Source organism: Perca flavescens, chromosome 8 (genome assembly GCF_004354835.1).
Source record: "Perca flavescens isolate YP-PL-M2 chromosome 8, PFLA_1.0, whole genome shotgun sequence".
Taxonomy (NCBI): Eukaryota; Metazoa; Chordata; class Actinopteri; order Perciformes; family Percidae; genus Perca; species Perca flavescens.
Window position 1 is genome coordinate 10,840,352 of NC_041338.1, and position 21,919 is coordinate 10,862,270.

A 21,919-nucleotide genomic window follows, 5' to 3' on the forward strand; every position below is an offset into this window, starting at 1 on the left:
ATAGTTGTTTGTGTGCAAGCTAAAAGTAGGCCTAGTTTGTGTGCGAGCTTTATGCTAATGTGCACAGAGAAAGAGATCCTGATGTCTCTAGACAACGATGGAGTCATTGACAAAGTAGCAGAGACCAGTGAAGTGCTCTGTTGCTTTCATGGCAATCCATCCAAAAGTTGCAGAGAATGTTTCAGCCGAAACTAAAGTGGTGGACATACCATCCGAGAGCCAAGCCACTACTGTGGCTAATAATAGCATGACAAATTGATATTAGGCAAATCTTTGGTATATTTATTGTCACAATAACCAATAAACTACCTGCTACAAAAAGGTGACTGCTAGTACACACATCCTACCAACCCGAGTCAGTTGTAACACCTTAATACCATGTGCTGCAAATAAGAGTGTGTGAAAACTAGTTATCAAATGAGCAGAGAAGTAGAAATAAGTAAAAACTGACAAATAAATGGTTGAAACGTCCAGCTTCTGCCATTTTCAAGTGGTAGTAGAATGAATGCCAACCTCACTGAAACAGCTGAAAGGGATTAAAAAAGAGACTAAACTCACATGACAATGGACTAATTCCACTGTCATTTAAGGGCCAAATCTGATGCTCTCCTCCAATTTGCATGGGACTTAAAAGTCTGTGTTGCATTCTGGCACCAAATCCTGCTTAGCCTTTACAGAAAATAAACTAACTAAATAAATTAAAAAAATCTTGACATCATTCTGTAGTTGAATTTTTGTCTAGAGGCATTCTTCTAGTTGGTTACTTCCCACTCCTTGAGTACTCTCCGCTGTAGTCTTCATCATCTGAGCCTTTGTCCATATGCAGTCTGGGACCCTTTGATATCTTATGGTCCACATCACCCTGGTAGGACAGGTCTCTGTTGCTGGACTGCTGCACAACTGGGTCTTCTGCATCCAAATTAACTAAACAACAGAATGATGTAGAATTATGAAAACAATACTGTAAAAAGAGCCAGTTATTACATTAAAACCAGCAAGTCCTTCAAATCATATGATATTAGTCACTTATTCCTACCCTCTAATACGACTAATACGAGCATTTCATAAATTAGCACATGTAGTGGAAATACAGTGTTATATCTAAACCATCTAAACGGTCGCAGTTTTAAACACGTCGTTAACGTTGTGAAATGGTCAGTTTGGTTAGGTTCAGTTACAAAAACTACTTGGTTATGTTTAGGCACCAAACTAATTAGTTAAGTTTAGAAAAAGATTGTGGTTTGGGTTAAAATCAGATACTACAAATACCTTAATTTTTAAACAGGACTCGAACCCTGGTCTCCTGGCTGAATATAATACAAGCCACTTCATCACATCTAATATCAAAAGTCGCTTGTCCCTGAACAAGACGCAGCTCCATTGCTGCTGCAATGGAGCTGCTTTGGTAGCAGTCGGACGTAGTCACACTGCAGCTCAGCTCCCAGCATGAACACATTGCCCGTATACATGAGGTGCAGGCTTGTGCACAATTCAGAATTGAATTGAGAATGACTCCTAAATTCCAATTCAATTTTTGAATTTGAATTGAATTTGAATTGATGTCAAAAACAGGATCTAGAATTACAATTCGAATTTGAATTAAAGGAAGCAGAATTGCAATTCAATAAAAATTCAAAGAAATTCATATACATAATTTAAGTGAAGTGTTTAACAATGAAGCTTTACAATATATGTCAGATATGATTGCATTACATATTCTATGAATGATATTAGTTTGAACTACTTGTACAGATTACATTAACAGGAAATGTTTTCCCCCAAAAATGAATGTTAAAAGCTCTAGTCACAAAACAAATAATTAAGTTTGATTTATTATAATTGTAATTTTGTGGAACATGATGGAACATGACTCCATTTCCCAGAATGCTTTACTTTAACTAAGTATTTAAAATGGTTACCAAAAAATTTGAGGTGGACATTTGTTTGAAAGCTTCTTTTCTACATGATTTGATGGTCAACACTGGACTTTTTAAGTTTCAGAAGTTCCTTACAACTTCAGATTACAAACGTTTATAGATTTGACACCTGTAATAACAGCAACATGGAAAATAATAGCAGGTCTAAAAGGTCATCTGTACTAGTTCATTTTGAAGAACCAATTCCAACACAAACACCTGGAAACCACAGACCCATATGCAAGCACTGCAGTGCTCCAATCTGTGGCTCCATAAAGGCTACTTCAAATTTCAAAAGGCATCTACAAGTAAGTTAACAGACAGTCTTTTATTTTGAAAACCATCTCTTGATGGTATTATTACACTTTTCACTTATTGTAAATCAAGAAAACAATTATTGTCAATTGTGGAATTAATAGAAATATATGTTCTCTTAAAGAGTGATCTACATTGAGGGACTTTTTTCCTACAGAAGAAACATCAGGAAATCTTGATGGACTGTGAAACCAGCGGTTACACAATCCAGCCAAACCAGAATGAAGATCATGGTGGTGTTATTTGATTACTTTGAAATGAAAATAACATTGGAACAAAACTAATTAAACAACATTGAGGGGGTAATTTATTTCAAGAATTTGATCATTATCTATATTCTGGAACAAAATCTATGCAGGGTTGAGGAGTGACTAGTTATGTGTAATGAAATTATGTTATTAAATTGCAAAATTAATGTAATTGTATTTAATTGTATTACTGAGGTAAAATGTGTAAATCAGTTAGTTACTAATCAAATTGAAAGGAAATTTCTTTACATTGATAAAGTAATCCAAATAAAGTAATCCAAATCACATTTACAATGGGTAACTTATAACAGTAAGCAATTACATTTCCAAAGTAACCTTCCTAACACTGAATGTATGTGAGATTCAACACATTCTTTCTGTTGTGTGCCTGTGTGGAATTTCTTCGAATTGCAATGAATTTAATTCCACTTCCTGTCATTCCAATTTCAATTCCAATTCAATTTCCTGTGGGGTGGAGTCAATTCAATTTAAATTCCAATTCATGAATTGAATGGAGGCCAATTCTGAAATTTGCACAATGCACAAGTCTGATGAGGTGCAAGAGTTTGCTTTTCTCAGATTGTCCTGCAGAACTTAAAGTTGAAGAAGTGGAATTACGTTTACGATGGCTGCATCCCATTAGGTGTGTCCAGTTTCAGGGTCCTGATTTGGACATTTTGTAGCCTGGCTGACACCAGACCCTTCTCAGTTGTAACTGAGAATGGGTCTGAGAAAGGTTCATTGACAGTTCATTTCCAAAGGGGCGTCAACTTGGATAGTCCAAAGTTCTGGGTGACGCTGCGCTTCGGTAGCCGTCATGTTGAATGTAAACAAAAAGCTGCTCGCCGTCGCTGCGCTATCATTGTCACGTAAAGCCCGCATCAACGGTTGTGATTGGTGTAAAGCCCACCTCAGCGGTTGTGATTGGTGCCTCAATTTTGGGGACATTGGAAAGGGTTTGAATGGGCTCTTCGCCAGACTGACTTGCAGAGCAAATCTCAAATTTGCTGGAAGTTCGTCAGGGTTTACCCAGGCTAGGCATTTTGACTTGTCAAAGCAGAAAAAGCACAGGTGTAAATTATAACATTAACAATGGCTCCATTCCATTAAGTGTGCCAGTAAACAATGCCAGTGAGTGCAAAAAACAGAACCCTGGAACTGGCTCACCTAAATGGAATGGAATTTGTATTATAATTTGTCAATGTTAGAAGTAACACGTGTGCTTTAAAGTAACACTATGTAACATTTCCCGCTTCGGTCCCTCTACAGGTTGGAAGCGGAATTGTCCATTACATTACATTGTGCAAGTTTGCCAGATTGGGTCGCCTTGGATCTTAGGTTTGATTGGACTGGACAATGTAATGGACAATTCCGCTTCCAACCTGTAGGGGGACCGAAGCGGGAAAAGTTACAAAGTGTTGCTTTAACTACTGTGAGAAGACAAACACTACATAGCATGCCTATTTAAGTACTTGAAGTTGTGCACCCAGGTAGCTCAGTTAGAGCGGGCCCCATATACTGTATGGAGGTTTACTCCTCGATGCAGCAGGCCATGGTTCGACTCCGACCTGCAGCCCTTTGCTGCGTGTCATTCCCCCCTCTCTCTCACCTTTCATGTCTTCAGCTGTCCTGTCAAATAAAGGCCTAAAATACCCAAAAAATAAATTAAAAAAAGGACTTGAAGTCATTTCTTCCAGCTGTTCCTGTTTCCAGTTCCTGAGTGCTGCTAACAAAGTGAACACTAACAACCACTTATTATCTATGAAATAAATGTGTTAAATTTATAAAATATTCAACCCTAAAGAGCACTGTTCTCACATAAAATGAGATTATATTTTAAGTGTATTCATGTAACTGTCATGTTTCAACGCCGATTTCACTTCAATTCCTATAAACTGCCACTAGAGGTTGCCCTGTACCTACAAACATGTATGGCCTTATACTGTATGTCAATCCAACAGTTTTCATTTTCTGTAGTTTTCTACTGAAAGATGGAAGGTCACCTCCTGTGGCATATGAAAATAATGTTTATATCATAAATAACCTAGAAGGCCCATTGTTGCTGTGTGTTGTGGATGGTGGTGATGAGGGTGGATGTTAGGAAGATCAGTGTGTCCTCAACAATCACAAGTGACTAACTGTTTTAGTGAAAAAGCAGTCTCAGACAATTAGTTACAATACATCAGAAACCACAAGCATATACTGTAATTAATGACTACTTTTATCATTGTTGTAAATATGTTACATCACAACCTATGATCAGTGGGGATTTATATTTGCTAATAATATGTTGGATTCATTTTAGGACTTTTTAATTTTTGAAAAAAGCTTAACAATAATTTGAAGGCCCACCTGCAGTGATGCTAAGGACCCCCTAGGGGTCCCGGAAACCCTGTTGAAGATCCCTGCTTTACAACATTTTGAACTACACCCTGCTTCGTGTCACGTTCTTCTCCAAGCTTGCCAATGCTTATAGAATCAAGTCACGGAGGTCAAGCCAGTAGATGATAGGATACGACCAACATACAATCGTGATTGGATTGTTTCATAACAATCATGATTAACTATAAAGTATGGTTACCACATACATATTTATAAGGGCAGTGGTTCTCAACCTGTTGGGACCCCTTTAAGGTGTTGCAAGATAAATGTGAGGGCGTTGTTAATTTAGATTAGATTAGTATAAAACAACATACGGTATAGTTATGTAGACATACCAATATGTAACTTCAGAAGATAGATCATAATGCTTCTTTGTAAGGCATCACAGGCCAAATAGTTTGGGAAAGTAACTTGAGAAAATTAATCATTTGGCATTGAAAGCAAATAGTTCTAGAGTTGAATATCTTGATATAGAGGAATGAGAGTGAAATCATCCATTGTTTGAAGGGACAACATGCGCTTTGTGGCCATAACACTGGGCATGTTGCTGTATCATGTGATATTCATCTCCACTTGGTGGATTTCCAGTGTGTGGTGTGTTCACTGGCACTCTGACAGGCTGGTAAAACACAGAATGATTGTGTTTCTCTGGCCAGGGCCCCATTTTTATTATAACCCTTGTAGCACAAAATTATGTAATAATTGCTTGAAAAATATTTAATAACAAATTAAGTTTGTTATTAAAATTAAATTAAGTTAACCTAATTGAAAATGTCATAAAACCCAATAATGTAAGAAGTTGACCAATAATGTAATAAAATGTCCAGACTGATATTGTTGGTAGAAATGTTATTACAATATCAGTCAGTACATTTTATTATTGGTCAAGTTATTAAGATATTGGGTTGTATTAAATTCTCATATGTTATTACGTTGATTACAAACTGATTACATTATTGAGTGCTGCAACCCTTGTTCTTGTTATAGTAGATGACAAAATGAATTCAGACAAACCAAAGCCAAACGTTAGCATTGTATATGCTTATTGCATAACATACATACATACATGTTACATTTCTGACTGCAGCTGTTGAGCAATATTTACTTCCACTGTGGACCTCTACGGCTCCAATGCAGCAGCAGTGTTCGGTGCATTACTTGTATTTTGGGTTTCTACTAGAACATGTTTACATTCTTTAATGTTCTTAAAGACATTATTTTTCATCATACATACATATATACATATATATATATATATAATATATATATATATATATATATATATATATATATATATTTATATACCTGTATTTAGCCTCTGTCTGAAACGCTCTGTTTTTAGCAGTGTTAAAGCTTTAGTGCGTAACTTTTTGATACTAATGAACGTCCGTTGCTAAATAAGTTGCTACAAAGCTAATTAAGACTATCAACTCCACACAACTCTCTCTGTAGTTCTCAGTATGGCTATGTTCAGAAGATCATGTCGTCCGGTGACTTTTGTGCGCAGAAACTTGATTGAAGATATTGACCTCTTCTGATGATGCCATCATGTTTTTTTAATCCTCCATGTCCTCCTTGGCTACTAGCAACTGCGTGGAGGAGGAGTGGGGGCTGTGCGCGATCACGGAAGGCTTGTATCATGTGGACGTGTCATTACTTAGAATTCCTCATGGGGGAGACGGAAACTACGCACAATAGCTTTAACATTTCTCTTTGTTTAATACCAATAAAAATTGGTTGGCCTTCCGACTCATCTCGGGCGAGCGAATGAGAGAGAGAGAGCATAACGGTGCTTTGAATGAGAGAAATAAAACCTTATTTTTTTATGGTTTCTCAGCGGTTAAGCACAGTGAGACAAAATTGTATTTGTTGTTTTAAAGTGTTTATGAATGACGATGAAACGTGGGGGCACACTGAACTTCAGGTTGGGAAAGTATTTTTATACCCTGCGACCACCAGTAGGCCTCATCCTTTCATGTTGCTTTTTACGTCAGCGGACTAATTTGCCTGATATTCACGGGTCCTTAGATTGTGGTGGAAATGCAGACACAACAATGTGCTGAAGGAACCTTCTAGACATAGTTCAACATAGTTCTGGGGTATTTCAAATCTTAATCGGTATCGTATGTTAAAACACACCTTTATACAGTTAGGTAAAGCTGTGGGTAATTCTGCTTCTAATGCCTCAGTTGTAACTCTGGTGTTAAATGCCATTTTAAATGCCAGTAAATCTTGCTGCTTTGTTGAGCCAATGACACAGCTGGTGGACAGACAAAAGCATTTTCTGCTTCACATTTCATCATTGGTATGCTGTCATTTGCTTGTAGGGAGCAGGAGAAGAAGGTGAAGAGGAAATTATTTTTTAAACCTAAAAACACATGATTTTTCTTATACTGCCTGTCTAAACATATCAGCCTCTGTCTGAAACACTCTGTTTTGTCTCTTGAAGGCCTCCTCCCGTAAAAGCCCAGTCTGCTCTGATTGGTCAGAAATTCTCTGTAGATTGAGCATTTTGATACTTTCACAGTATTTAGCACCTCAACCTACTTTAAAATGAAAAAAACGTCATGGAAATCCATTTCTTTTTTTTTACAATATGGGACGTTTAATATGATTACTCATTCTCTTTCTTCACTTACATAACATTCTCCTGGGACCCAGGGTTCTTGTCAGTGCCCTCTTTCCAAATCCACAAACCAGTCAACACATTTAAACACAAAAGATGCCAAAGAGAAAGCAAAGATTAAACAAACCACCAACCATATGATGTTACGTATCGCTGGTTAGCTGCCAAAACATCTTGGTGATCTCTAAGACCCTCTCTTTGACTCTCCACACCTGTGTCCTGATCATGAAGTTCTGCAGAAAAATAGGGAGGCAGTTTATGTAGAGGGGAATTTCTTAATTCTTTAGTTTTATCTTAGTATATGTTTGAAGTTAGTTTTCAGTCTGGATTTGGTAGTTTTAGTTTGGATTTCACTTAATGTTGCTTGTAATTTAAATATGGTTTGATAAGGATTATATTTTTAAGGTGTACTAGTAGTATATGGAAGTCCTGAAAGGCAAGGTAAAAATAAAATTATTTGCACGAAATGTTGGCCCAAACCTTTTATCTGTTTATCTCCTTCTTACAAGATGTTATCTCCTTACCTTGCACGGCAGCTGGATTCTCGCAAGATCATGCAAGAATCACAGAATCTTATATCACACAAAAATACATCTTGTCAGGCTTCAAGTAATGCATTTGTGTCTAAACTACGAATTCACTGAACCAATCAATGTGTGATGTAAATGGTACAACTTTTTTGTTGCTTGATACAAAAGGAAAACACGGTTCTCATTTTCCATGACTAATGTTACAGGCCGGCCCTTCCCCTTTAAGACAGGTGGCCATGTTGGCAACGTGTGTATTTGATGTCGTCTGGCAGGGTTTGTTATGGGAAGTGAGGGCTAGGCTCTCCTGTGTGTGTAGTTCAGTACAGTAAGCGGCAGGTGCTGCAGACACAGTGAAGCGCATGATTTTCCATGGGTAGTGAAACTACAGTAGTCATTGTTTTGTGTCTGCCGCAAAGATGAAATAAAGCACCTGATTAATGCAACGTTATTACGTCTCCCGGCCATTCTCACCGCAGAGTTGCCAGACTAAAAGCTGGTTACCAGCCAGGCTAAAGCTAATTGAGTTAGCCTCAAGAAACAAGGGGTCTACGGTTCGGAGCCGCGAAGCTGGTAACGGAATTTTCTACAAGAGAAGTCTGGGTCTGATATAACATGATTTACCCCCATTAAAGGGTTCTTGGAAACACAGTTTGATGCTAGTGCGTAACATGCAGGCTCTGTATTCAAGTCAATTCAATTCAATTTCAATTCAATTTCAATTCAATTTTATTTATAGTATCAAATCATAACAAGAGTTATCTCGAGACACTTTACAGATAAAGTAGGTCTAGACCACACTCTATAATTTCCAAAGCCCCAACAATTCCAGTAATTCCCTCAAGAGCAAGCATTAGCAGTGGATATTGCGACAGTGGCAAGGAAAAACTCCCTTTTAGGAAGAAACCTCGGCAGACCCAGACTCTTGATAGGCGTGACTGACGGGGCCGGTTGGGGGTGTGATGAACAGTGGCAATAACAGTCACAGCGAACCACCAATCACAATCAATGTTGATCAAATAATCAAACAACCAAAGCAACCACAACCTGAAAATCAGTGAGAAACAGGAGGGGAGCAACATCAGGGAGCCCCTTTATATTAGGGGAAGCCACATGTAAGGATTATTAATATTTGATCAACTTCCAATCAAATCATAATCACTTTTTTATGTTATTAGTTGAGCTACTCTACACACATATCTACACACATAGACTGATTTACTTTGTAGCTCACAAACATTAAACACACATACCATGGACATACCTGTACGGCTGATGAATGTCAGTGTAGCACTGAAGCCCCTACGTGTGATGCTGCTGTCTGACGAGAACTGAAGCACCATGACACTGTGGTAGGACAGGACAGAAGGAGGAATACTGCCACCACACAGCACCACTACACAAAACACAACAAAATAAACCTGTTAGTGCACGTAATGTTAGATTATCTTTATTCATTTCACAATTAATAAAATGTACTCATAATTTTAGTTTTAAAGACGGAGAGAGAAGACTTACAGACATACAGATATAAACAAAGGAGGGGGAAAAGAATGAGAGAAAAAGATTAGATGAAACTTGCTAAACTGACATCAAGAGATTCATCCATCCTACCAATCTCCTCTGTTCCTTCCACATCTCCCAGGATAGTGAGGGAATCATACAAGCATCCGTCTGACTCTTCCAGGTAAAAATCAGCAAAGTCTAGCTGAAACCCAACACAACAATCAGCCTTCGATTACTGATGAATTTGTGACAAAATGCTGCATTTGAAAAACTTTCAGTCAGTCATCATTCAGTGGAAGAAGTTGTGCATTACCTTAACAACGTGCCCCTGTGGAGCATAGACAACCCAGCGGAGGACACAGTCATTATTGTAGAATTGTGGGTAATTTGGACTATGTAGGGCAGTCTGATCCTCAACTAGAACAACTGTCCCGCATCCTGATTGCACACATAAACACACGCATGCACACACATAGGGGAAACACAGACACATCAAGCATTGTTACACTTACAGGAGATAGACCAGTTTAACACAAATTACATGCAGAGATGTATGTATTGTGTATCCCACCAAGATTATAGTGTCCCTGGACAGCTCGATGCCTAATGACAAAGCCACTTCTTGCTCTGTTAATGTCAGAGGAGAAGAGAAGTGTTGCATACTGGGAATTATTCAGGAGCACTGGGCCAGGAAGGACACTTCCACAGAAGATCCCTGTCAAAAGACAAGAATGTAAAAGAATGCCAAAAGCAGATAAAATATGTTGTGTAAGCACATTGTTGTTGTCTATGTGTGCATATATGTCTATGTCTATGTCTATGTGTGCATAACATGTTACAATGTAGTTAGGTGAACGAGTCTTAGCAGTGTTTTTGCTTTTGCTTTTGTCCTGTAACTTACTTGTAGAATTTGTAAGACTTGTTCTTTGGCTGTCAGTTGGGGGTTTAAAGGAGTAATTTGGTTAAAACTCCGTATTTGCTTTCCACAAATGAGATGCCTAGATTGTAAATTAATCTCATGTATCTGCATTAAGTTTGGAACTGGAGTCAGAAAAGTAAATAGTTAGTGGTTTCAGCAGTGCTGTAACCTGACTCAAACACTGTGTGCAGCTTCTAGAATCCTTGCTGAGTTTCCAAGGTTCGGTATCATTCCTTTGCCCAAAACTAAAACGTGTGCTTACTGTATTTAACTGACTGGAAGGATAAACTGTTGTTTGTCAAGAAATAGCTTAACAAACCCTAAAATCACAAATTGTCATTTTTACATTTTTGTTCATGTACGGCTTACAAAAACAACATTTAATGAACTTTAGATATGTTTGTATGTGTATTTTTTTACTTTGGACAGAGCAAGGCTGGCTATGTCCCCCTGCCTTTAGTCTTTATGCTAAGCTAGGCTAACCAGATTGATATTGTTCTCCTCATCTTTCAGAAATAAAGCAAATAAGTGTAGTTCCTAAACTTTTGAACTATTCCTTTAACCTAACTAATTGACACATTTTCAGAGGTCCCGGGTGGCTGTGCTGCCTCTGATAAATGTTTATGCATTAAAAAGGCCAGTATCTATCTTGCTGTGTGTGTCTGAAACTCACCAACAGGCCTATGGGTCCCTACTGAGACAGTGAGTCGATCATAGCGACACTGAAGGTCATTTTCCAGATCAAAATAATCAAACTCCAAAAGAATACTATAACCTGGAGGAACACTGATGCTCCACACACACAACCTGAAGAGACACAGAGATAGAATGTATCCATTGCACTGTATTAATACACATGCTATTATGATTTATGTATTTTCCTTGAATACATTCATACAATTCTGAGCTAAAAGGCAAATATTTGTATTTTTGCAGACTTCTGATGTCAAAAACTGAACATTACATAAGTGAGTGCATTTTGATATCTTTTTGTGCTGATTGTGCATATTGGAACACTATAAGTAAGGACCAAAGACAATTTATGATATATGGCAGTTAGGTAACAGTTACAACTATATGTTATCAAAGCTCCTTTCTGCTTCTCATGAGTGTCACTCACTGGTTGTTGTCATAGTGATCCCCAGGGAGAGCGGGGTTTCTGAATACTCCCTTACTGGCAGTTACATGCCCATCTCTCACGCTGCAGAGTTCTGAGAGACACATACACACACACACACACACACATTATGAAATATGGAAAATAAGAGTTGCTGTGATGAGTGGAAAAACAACTCACTTGATGAAGTTGTTGCTTGCTGCTGCTCATCAGCTAGCTGCTGATCATCAGCTAAAGCAAACACACAAACATAAAAAAGAGAATATGTGTAAGAAAAAGTCCATTTTTATCCACTATTATACCAATATCTTAACTTAATCTTCTGGTAGAACCGTGCAGATACCTACAGTATATCACCTATATATTTATATCATAAATAATGTAGCATCATTGACGTCACCCATTGGTTTGTGAATTGCTGATTGGTTTTGAAGCCATAGTTTGCATTTAGTATTTTAGAGCCAGACGTGACCATATCTGGACAAAAGGGCAGAGATGGGGAGGATGACACATCTAAGCCAGTGTTGTGTATGGTTTCATGGCGCTGTCCTTAGCGCTAAAGAGGCAAAGCCGCCGATTTTCAACCCTTCTGGTGTAAGTCATCCAGCAGAGTTTTGCCAGCTGGTAAACACGGTCCTCTGGGCACTGGTGCTGTTGATTTGCATGTATGGCAGTATACAGAGCTAGTTGAAAATCTGCAGACATTCTCTTAAAGCTACATTATGTAAAAATTTGTCCCATTTAGTGGTGAAATTGTATATGACAACCAACTGAATATTACTTTCTAGTCCTTCCCATTTCAACTCCTATGGTGGCCGAACCCGAAATTAGCTCTTAGAATCTCCATTGTTTACACGCAGCTGTTCTAGCCACTCCTTGGTCTTGTTGCTTTGCCTGTCACGTTGTCGTTTAAATTATCTTATTCGCTTCCCTGGCGAGTAATCTCCCCCTGGCATTAGTCACGGTGCCACTGAGTTTAAAAGCGTGAAAGGCGGAGGTATGTCCCTCTTTGGCTAATGTATTTTAAAGATGGAGGCGCTACATGGCTGCCGTCATTCGAGCGACTCGCTAGTATGTATTCTGAATGATTCTAAATGGCAGATTCTACGCTTATGAGGATACTTTGGTTAGTTGGTGGAAGTAATTACACATGTATGAGCACATATTTGTGAAAGAACAAAGGGGTTTTTGCTAAGAATCAACTCAAAAAATTACACAATATAGATTTAAGTTATCAGCTAACGTTAGCGCCAGCTTGGTTGGGAAAATGCTGAACAAAACCAAAATGTTCCAACTGATCTATAAACTGTGATAAGGTGAAAACACACAGTGAGGGGATTAAAGTTTAGGATGAAACATAGGCAACCCAAAAACAAGTTCACGGTTATTGAAATGTGTCATGGTTGTGATACATTTAATCATTTATAATGTTATAATGCATTATAGTGTAATTATAAGTTACTCTAATTGGTAGGGCATTAACGAATACTAGTACTAGATTGCATATATGTAGTGCAATCTCGCTAATAAATACGGATGTCCACAGATTACACAAAGTTTATAATTTGCATGTTTATTGAAGCGATTATGAAGTATTATAATACTTAACCTAATAAGTATTCATAAAAGACTTAACTTAATAAAAACATTAATATTTATGAGTACTATAATTACACAATGCTATAAGCAACTTATATCGCATTATAAGAATGTTTATAATGCATTATAGACATGGCCTGGAAAGTGTCACTGAATTATCACCTGACTCTGCCATTCCCCTCAGTTTTTTTAGCTCATTGTTTTGGTGTTACGGTCGATTTCATCAACCTTGTTTTCAGTCACAGCAGGAAGCTGTTTTTAGAAAAACATCTCTGATGCCCACCACCATATGACATATAGACTAGCTGGAGAAACAGTAGGGAATTGTGTGGCTAAAGAGCCATATATTTTTCTCAGGAGTCGTGAAGACCAGAACAGAACTAACAATAAAGTGAATATTGGACTTTTGCATTTGTCAGGTGGGCAGCAACATGACTCCAGTTTAATGATAATGTTGCTCTGTATCTGCTGACTGTGTAAATTAGCAACTGTAATTTGCTTTACTTCATAATGTCAATATGTCAATTTTGTGTTTTCAACTTGTTTCCACTGCCCCATAGTGGTCAAAATCAATTATGAAGTAATTGATTTTGACCAATTGATTTTGAAGTAAAATGCTTAATTTAGCTTGGTCAGATCAGCTGTCAAATAGAAGTTCAGCAAAATGTCACTTGTCTACTTGTTGCATGTCAACAGGCTATGTAACACTTACTCCAACATGGGTCACAATACAGACATGTAATACTTTTTTAAGGGTCACGTGAAAGTCATTTGACACATTATAGTCACTTGATAGTAATTTGAACATTGACTTTTCCTAACAAATGGTGATCATGTGATCCAGTGTTTGATAAACTATATAGACCTCTGATAAATAATGTTTAAAAGTAAATAGAAACAGCGTGATTTATTTTATGATAACTTTATCCCAACCTACCCTCTCTCAGTTTACGCTTTATCCAGGGCAGCAGCAGCCTGACATCAGTAAAAACCCCGGGAGATCCTCTCCTGGAAGGGGCGCGGCTGCTGTTGTTTCCCCAGCTCCGACCACATCCCTTCCCCCAGGAAGTTACACCCAGCACTACCCAATGACCGCCGCCTGAACCTGCCGGACATACCAGCGGACCCCCTGAGTCCCCCTAGAGGATAAAGGGAGGAGTTAAAACACTGCAAAAAACGTTTTAAAGTTACTAAATAATGGGATTTCTTTAAGTGAATAACTAATTTATAGTTCCCGGGTATTAGTGTTGCATCACTGCTCTTGAACTAAATGAATGAGTGTAGAATAATAGAAAAAAACAGGCAGATGTATATTTCTTTTTTTTACCTGGCATGCATCTTTCCCTCCTTTATCTGGCCCGGCACACAGGACTGTCATGGCTGGCTGAAGTCTAGCTTGTCTCTGGTTAAGAATTGAACTTTTGACAGTCTGGAGGACATATTTACATTTGGCTGGGTCCAGCAAGTCTAACTGGACCTCTCTCAGCACCGCAGGAAGACGACCCTCTGGGAAACAGCAGAATAAATACAAGCTCATTTATGCTTTAAAGTGTAATTTATACATTTTTCAACCTGGGTCCTATTGTCCTATGCATTGGTGTCTATATCTATGACTTTCTTTTCCCGAGATTGCTCTGTTGCCGGCGGAAATTCCGCCGGATGTCACTCTTTTCGGCCGGATGTCCGTTACCTTCCGCTTTCTTTGTATTGGAATTTTAAACTCCGGTCGATTTATGAGGACTATGGTTGACTGCTCCTCAGATCTCTGCAGGGTAAATCCAGACAGCTAGCTAGACTATCTGTCCAATCTGAGTTTTCTGTTGCAAGACTTAAACAACTTTTGAACGTAAACATGTTCCACCAAAACAAGTTCCTTCCCGAGGCTATTTTGCAGCGGCACTTTTCCACTGACAGACTCAGATTATTATTCTTAGTGTCATTATGGAAAGAATCCCAACAGAGGTTGACCTTTTTGTAAAGAGTAGGATCCTTTTTGTTGAACATGAAACAGCTCCAAAATCACCGAACCTACCAGACTCCATTTAAATAAACAATACTTTTACCGTGAATATCGCTAGCATACTTCCAATGTAAATGGGTGAATTAAGGGTTTATTTCAACCTAGTATATATCCTTGAAGTTCCACCGGGATTTCTCTGTTGCAGACAGAAATTCCGCCGGATTTCACTCATTTAGGCCGGATATCCGTTGCCTTGGGCTTCCTTTGTGTTAACATTTTAAACTCTGGTCGATTCATGAGGGCTATGGTTAACTGCTCCTCAGATCTCTGCAGGGTAAATCCAGACAACTAGCTAGACTATCTGTCCAATCTGAGTTTTCTGTTTCACAACTAAAACAACTTTTGAACATACGCATTCCACCAAAAGTTCCTTCTTGAGGCTATTTTGCAGCAGCACCGCAGCTTTTCCCGGTGCCTGGCATTGCCTAAGACAATTGTGATTAGTTGAAAGAAATGCCAATAAACCAGAGCATGTTTTTCTCCCACCCCGGAATGCTGTGTGGATTAGCCAGACTTTCCTCCTCAGCGGTGGAGGAAGGTCTGGCAAAGCGAGACTAATTTCAACCAAACTAGAGTGGTGATTGTTGGAACAACAAAAAGACAAACCAAGATGGCTTTTAATAAAAAAAAAATATATATATTTTGTTTCTGTCGACTTTGAATAAAGTGTATTTTACAATGATAAAATTACTATTTATTCAAATGGTGTCTGGTGGGTTTGGTGATTAGGGATACTGGAGATGTTTCTTGTTCCTAGTTCTTGATCCTTTCCATAGACATGTTGTCAGACACTTAGAACAATAATCTGTGAATGTCAGTGGTAAAACAAGCACATTTTGTGTACGCAAATTGAAGGTGTGCAATTGCCCAATAATATAACATTGTAGCTTGTCTGCTTAATACTGGACCAATTTCAAAGATTGTTGTTCCCATCAGTCACTTAACACAGAAACATAGTAACATAGAGTCCAGGTAGAAAAACATCGAAGTTACCATTTAATGGTATTGGAAAGAATTAAGAGAACCTACTTTCCTTCATCCTGCCCCATCCAGCCACACTGCATCTGGTTTCAGGTTGAATGCTGTCATTGGGCAGAGGCAGACATATTGGCTGGACTCGGGGTCCTGTTAAAAAAATCACATAGCAGTGACCTAACAAAATGTGATCAGTGCTACAGCAACTATACATATTGTCAAAATGGAAACTTGCCCAGGCGAATGTGCTGTTCCAACTCCATCAGTGCTATGTCATAGCTCATAGGCAACGCATGATGGTACCTTTCGTGGACTGAGACAGACTTGATGAGAAAGACCTGCTCCTCTTCATCTTTTATTCTCTGGTCAAACTCTCCAACCACCACTCTCAAACCACTGAGAAACTCTCTTGAGGAAAAAAAGTATTAGATTCATGACAATCAATTGTAATATTTATACAATGAACATACATCAGCATGCAGATCAGGAACAAGCATATGTGCTTTAAATTGTTGCACAAAAGAGGTAATGGGGCTACACAAGTAAGTAACAACAGTACTTTGAGAGGGATGCAAAGCAGTGTGCAGCGGTCATTATCCAGCGATCATTCAGGATTGCCCCTCCACAGAAATGAGAGTCCTTGTTCTGCAAGGAAACCTGAGCAAAGATAACACACAAGCTTAGTCTTGCATTGCCAGACCTGTCACCACAGCGCTATGGAGTAAGGTCTGGCTACACCACACATACATTCTGGGATATGAGAGAAAATAACGCTCTGGGTTGTTTGCATTTCTTTAAACCAATCTCAATCATGTTGGGTGGCGCTAAGCTTCGGACGCTGGCTCTGCAAACTAGTTTTGGGAAGCAATTTGTTTTAGTGAAACATTTGCAACCCGCAAAAAAAAAAAAAAACGCCACATATAATAGTAAATGAAGTTAAGTGTTCACACAATACAATAATGTGGGCTATTTAAATTAGCTGGATACATGGTTAAACATATTTGCTCTAACCAGTGTATCCCTGTGTGTACTTCGTCCACAGCAATCCCACCAATAGCTCCCAAAACGTCCCAGTTAGAGAGTAAATGCCGTAAACATATTTTTTGTAAATCTTTACAATCAATCCCCGAAATAACTAAGCAGGCTGACTTGTTGCACGGTCCAAATTGTCTTCAAAACTTGCCATCTTCAGCATGCAGATTGAAGTTTGTTGTTGTTTCCCAACACAAACAGAGTTTGAGAACGGCAACACACAGAGAGCGGAAGGTGAGGGACATCCGCAATGTCATCCAATAATCCTGGAAATGTACTTCCTTTGATCCAGACTAACACAAGCTTGATAGAAATTCAACATTTACACAGCTTAAAAAGATACAAGAAAAGTATCTGCATGTAACTAATTTATAATATGGAGCAACTGTTTTTCTTTCAGTTCAGCAGCAGTGGGTATAATGACGCTTTACTCCTTAAAACCTCTTTGACAACTGATTGTTTAGCTCCAAAAGCAGAGTGAACCCTTTTTTAAAGAAACCCACACTCAACCCTGCTGATGTAAAGAATTACAGACCTGTCTCTCTTCTTCCATTTATTTCTTTCTTCTAACACTTGAGCATGCTCAACTTTCTGCTTATCTCCAACATGACCCCACTTAGTCTGGTTCCAAGGCAGGACAGACCAACAGACATTGCCATTGAATAAAGCTGCTAGCATGGTTAAAGATGTTGAGGTTATTTTGGTTTAGCTTCTTCTTTTGCCTTTTGCTACATTTGTTCTTGCCATGCTAGTTTTACAAAAATGACTATTTACCAATAACCATAATACAACCACAAATTATCAAGGGAAAAATTATCAAAATTTGTATCCTAAACAACAGAGACATTTTATTTTTATTTTTTAAGTTCAGTGTAAACATGTAAGATGATGAGGTAAGATGCCAATAAAATGAAATAAAAATAATTGTATCCAAATCACCAATGTTGAAATATATTTATGATGTTTTTATATTATTTATATTATATGTGTAGCCTTAGTGTCAAAATGGAGCAACTAAATAATAAACTGCAACATTTTCATGCAACTAAATGTGTCTGTTTTGAGTACTTCATGTGACTGTTGAGTATGTCATTTGATAAAACAGTGATGATTGGGTATTTGGATCATCAACACTTTTCCTAATGCTCTTTTTCTGGTGCACAGAAAATAACCAACGATGAACAGTTTTGTATGATATTGTACAAAACGTATGCAGATCAATTTGTATCATTTCCTCTGAAATTAGGCGACTGCCTGCTGATCCCGTGACGACTGGTCACATGACATGAGTTAAGTTTAGCAGTCTTTACAGTTAAATTTAGCCGAGAAAGGTTACTGGGAGCCTGGTACACGGCATCACAAGGTGAAGGTCCTTTCGGGGTCTGTTGCAGTTGAGTTTAGCCAACAAAAAGTGACTGTCATGCATCTACGGCATTTAAAGATGGCACCAAAACGACTAGTTAAGATTAGAAAAAAGATTGTGGTTTGGATTAATACACTAATCCCCTTAAGAAGAAGAAGGTCTTGTGTTTTCCCCGGGACACAAACTCCTGTCCCCCGCTTGAGAGTCCTATGTTTTATGACCTAACCATCTACCCCGACCTCCTCCCTACCAAAGCGGTCGTATAGCAGCAGTCACTGTGGTGCATACAGCAAATAAATAAGTGGAATACATACAAATTACAGAGCTTCCTTTTTTGTAGCTACAGTATATGTACAAATGGTTCATGAGAACAGCCTGGAATAACAGATGAGTAGTGATATAGCCATCAGGGGTGAACAGAAAAAGAAACAAAAACTTCAACAGAAAATGCAAAGAAAAAGATGTCATTTTTTTTACAGATGAGCAAAACCACCACAGCAAATGACCACTCAGCTAAATAACAACAACAAAATGTTCAAAGAAAAGGGTAGACCACTGACTAGCCATGGATGTGATCCGTATGTGGCCTCGGCCCCACCGACAATCCTCATAGAGTGAACCATCGGGCTCCACACCTGAGGAATCCCACATTTTGAACCTGAAATGCAGGATAAAATCTTCTCAGGCTTCCCACATTCATTCTATTAAAGACAAGTAAGGTCGTATCTGCCTTCCCTTGTTTGGTATCCATTATATCACTCACCTGTTTGAGCAGCATTGATGCCAGTGTTAACCAAAAACCAGAGAGAGAGCAGAGTGGCAATGGTCCTCATCACTAACACACACTCACACAAACACACACATACACACACACATACATCAAGAATGGGTCCAACTGCGGAAACAAGCTGGTTTATAGACCCGGATGTGTGTGAGGGGAGGCTCTATGACAAGCCAGTAAAGTCTTGCAGTGTGTGGTTGGTGCGTTTAAACGTCGCAACAAAATAAGTGAGTGAAAGCGTTTGCACTCTCAAGGTCAACTGTGTGGTGTATGGAGTTTTGTTCCTACGGAAACACAAACAGCACAGCTGCTGTAAAAGATTCAAAGAGGAGAAAGAGTCATAAAATTGACAATTATCCACAGTAAGCGATTATGGCTTAGTAGGTAGAGCGGTCGTCCCTGCAATCTACATGTCAAAGTGTCCTTGGCAAAGATACTGAACCGCAAATTCTCCCGCCATCAGGGTATCAATGTGCTTGAATGTTTATCGGATGGGCAGGTGGCATCTCATATGTCAGTCTCGGCCACCAGTGTGTTAATTGGATAAGTAGTGCTTTATGTAGTGCACTTTGAGTGGTCGTTAAGACTAAAACAGCGCTATAAAAACGCAGGCCATTTAGCTGTTATTGCAACACATGCTGATGTAGATGCATGAAGAAAAAAAAAGGAGAACATTGGCATTGAAAAACTTCGAAAAGTTTTGATTAAACATTGTTTGCCTTATACATTTGTACGACAGAATACTAGGGTCGTTGTAAGGAGAGGGGGAAAATATTCTGAGAAAAAAACGTAAAATTACGAGAAAAAAACTTTGATACTCTATGAGATTAAAGTGGTAAATCTACGAGAAAAAACTCACAAAAACTAATATTCTCTGAGATTAGAAAGTCATAAATTTACAGAAAAGAATCTGAGAAATTGGGTTTTTTGTAAAGAAACAACACATGGTTTTTACTTTTGCAACACTGGATCAACTTCATCACACCACAGACGCCGCTGCATGCCATGTATTATTATGCCTGCACTGATCATCTTTTCTATTGTGTCCTGCTGTACCACAAATCGCATTTGAATTACCAGTAGATGTCCAATATGTTGTAGTTTGTAATAGTTTTTGTCCACCCACTTTCAGGTGTAATGGTATTGTAACCAGTGGGGCAGCCAGTTAAGGTATACCCTGCCAAGTGTGTCAGGAGTGTGTAAACTTCCACCCCCTTAAATCACACAGGATCTCTCCCTGTTATTACGCACTGACAGTTTGGGACTGTCAGAGGAAAGTCAATTTAAATGGACTGTAGTCTTAGCGACTACTCAAAGTGCTTTTACAATTCAGGGTTCAGTGTCTTGCCCAGGGACACTTCGACATAGAACAGCAGGGCCAGGGATCGAACCACAAACCTTCCAATTGGTAGGCGACAGCTCTTATCACCTGAGCCACAGCCGCCCACCTGAGCCATGGCCGCCCCCCGCCCCCTTCCTTGACATCTAAGCTTTAGAAAGGTGGGATTTTTTTTTTTTTATTCAATTGCAGAGAACAATTTCATTGTTGACGCTTTTTGTTAGGTTAACAGCAGTTACTGTTTCATTTAAAGAGCTCATTGCGAAAGCCTGACCTTTGAGGCAACACTTTACAAGATGGGATACAGGAAATGAAGCCCTCACCACATTCAGATTAACATGATTCAGACATGTGGCTGAAGCAGTTAAAAAAGTTAAAGAAAAGCTTGAGTTTCAATCCTTGGTTTTTAGTCGCTCACAACTATAGTTTATATCAATGCATGCAACTTTCTTGGAACAAATCTGACCTGATATGATTAAAAAGTCCAGACAGCAGCAGTGGTGGTGATAAAATGTCACTTTTATGTACCCTCTTTACAAATAATGCCTCAGTAAGCGAGCTGCATCTACAAATGTCCAAGAAGTGGCAGGAGAGATATGAGGTGCAGAGGAGTACACAGAGTTCACTCTGCTCTTTCAAAACCAAAAATAGATAAGCTACTGCAACTGTGAATCTATTTAGTTGGAGCAAGAGAATGTTGAGGGAGCAGTTATGGATTCTGGTAATTTACCCGTGTCTTTAAAAGGAGCAATCTATTATATTCTCACTTGCCTGTGTCCTGATGTTTCCATGCTGCATTGCAGAGGTCACTTGTCGAGTGGGGCTGGTATTGTGGTGCATTTTTTTCTTTCATCTATTCAGATCTGTCAGTAAATATAATACAGTGGGTGATGTACTTCTGGGTTTAATGGTGGTAAGGTTTCAAGGGTCTGTTTACCAAAATCACCAAACAAAACATGTTTATTCAAAATATTTATTTGGTAGGCAGTAGTTCCAATAAAAGTTTTTGATTAATTAATTGTTCTTTTTAATGTAATTGTTAATGCTTTGGGCACAATAAACACCTTTATTCCCCTTTTGTATTGTGGTGGCAGCAGAAATCTCACAGGCAGATATCCCAAAACCTGATCCCAAAACCTGGGCAAGTTAGCAAGACTATGTTGTTACATTTTACCAATTTAGAGAGAGAGTGCAGCGGCGGTTGTAAAACATTTCAAATGGAGGTGCCAGTCTGGGGCCACATGCGATTTTGGA

At 38.7% G+C, this 21,919-nt stretch overlaps 1 protein-coding gene across 1 annotated transcript; it reads right to left on the reverse strand.

Annotated features, from left to right (window-relative positions):
- Positions 1 to 753: 753 nt before the first annotated feature.
- Positions 754 to 19,407, reverse strand: LOC114559677 (ovochymase-2). The gene is made up of 16 exons (XM_028584482.1): positions 19,309 to 19,407; positions 19,106 to 19,203; positions 16,710 to 16,807; positions 16,386 to 16,558; positions 16,205 to 16,300; positions 14,483 to 14,661; positions 14,093 to 14,294; positions 11,737 to 11,787; positions 11,560 to 11,650; positions 11,113 to 11,246; positions 10,092 to 10,235; positions 9,834 to 9,958; positions 9,629 to 9,722; positions 9,279 to 9,410; positions 7,622 to 7,720; positions 754 to 924 (listed from the first exon to the last, which is right to left on the reverse strand). The coding sequence occupies exons 1-16, from the start codon at positions 19,376 to 19,378 to the stop codon at positions 761 to 763; spliced, it is 1,950 nt and encodes a 649-aa protein (XP_028440283.1). The 5' UTR covers positions 19,379 to 19,407; the 3' UTR covers positions 754 to 760.
- Between the last annotated feature and the right edge of the window lie 2,512 nt (positions 19,408 to 21,919).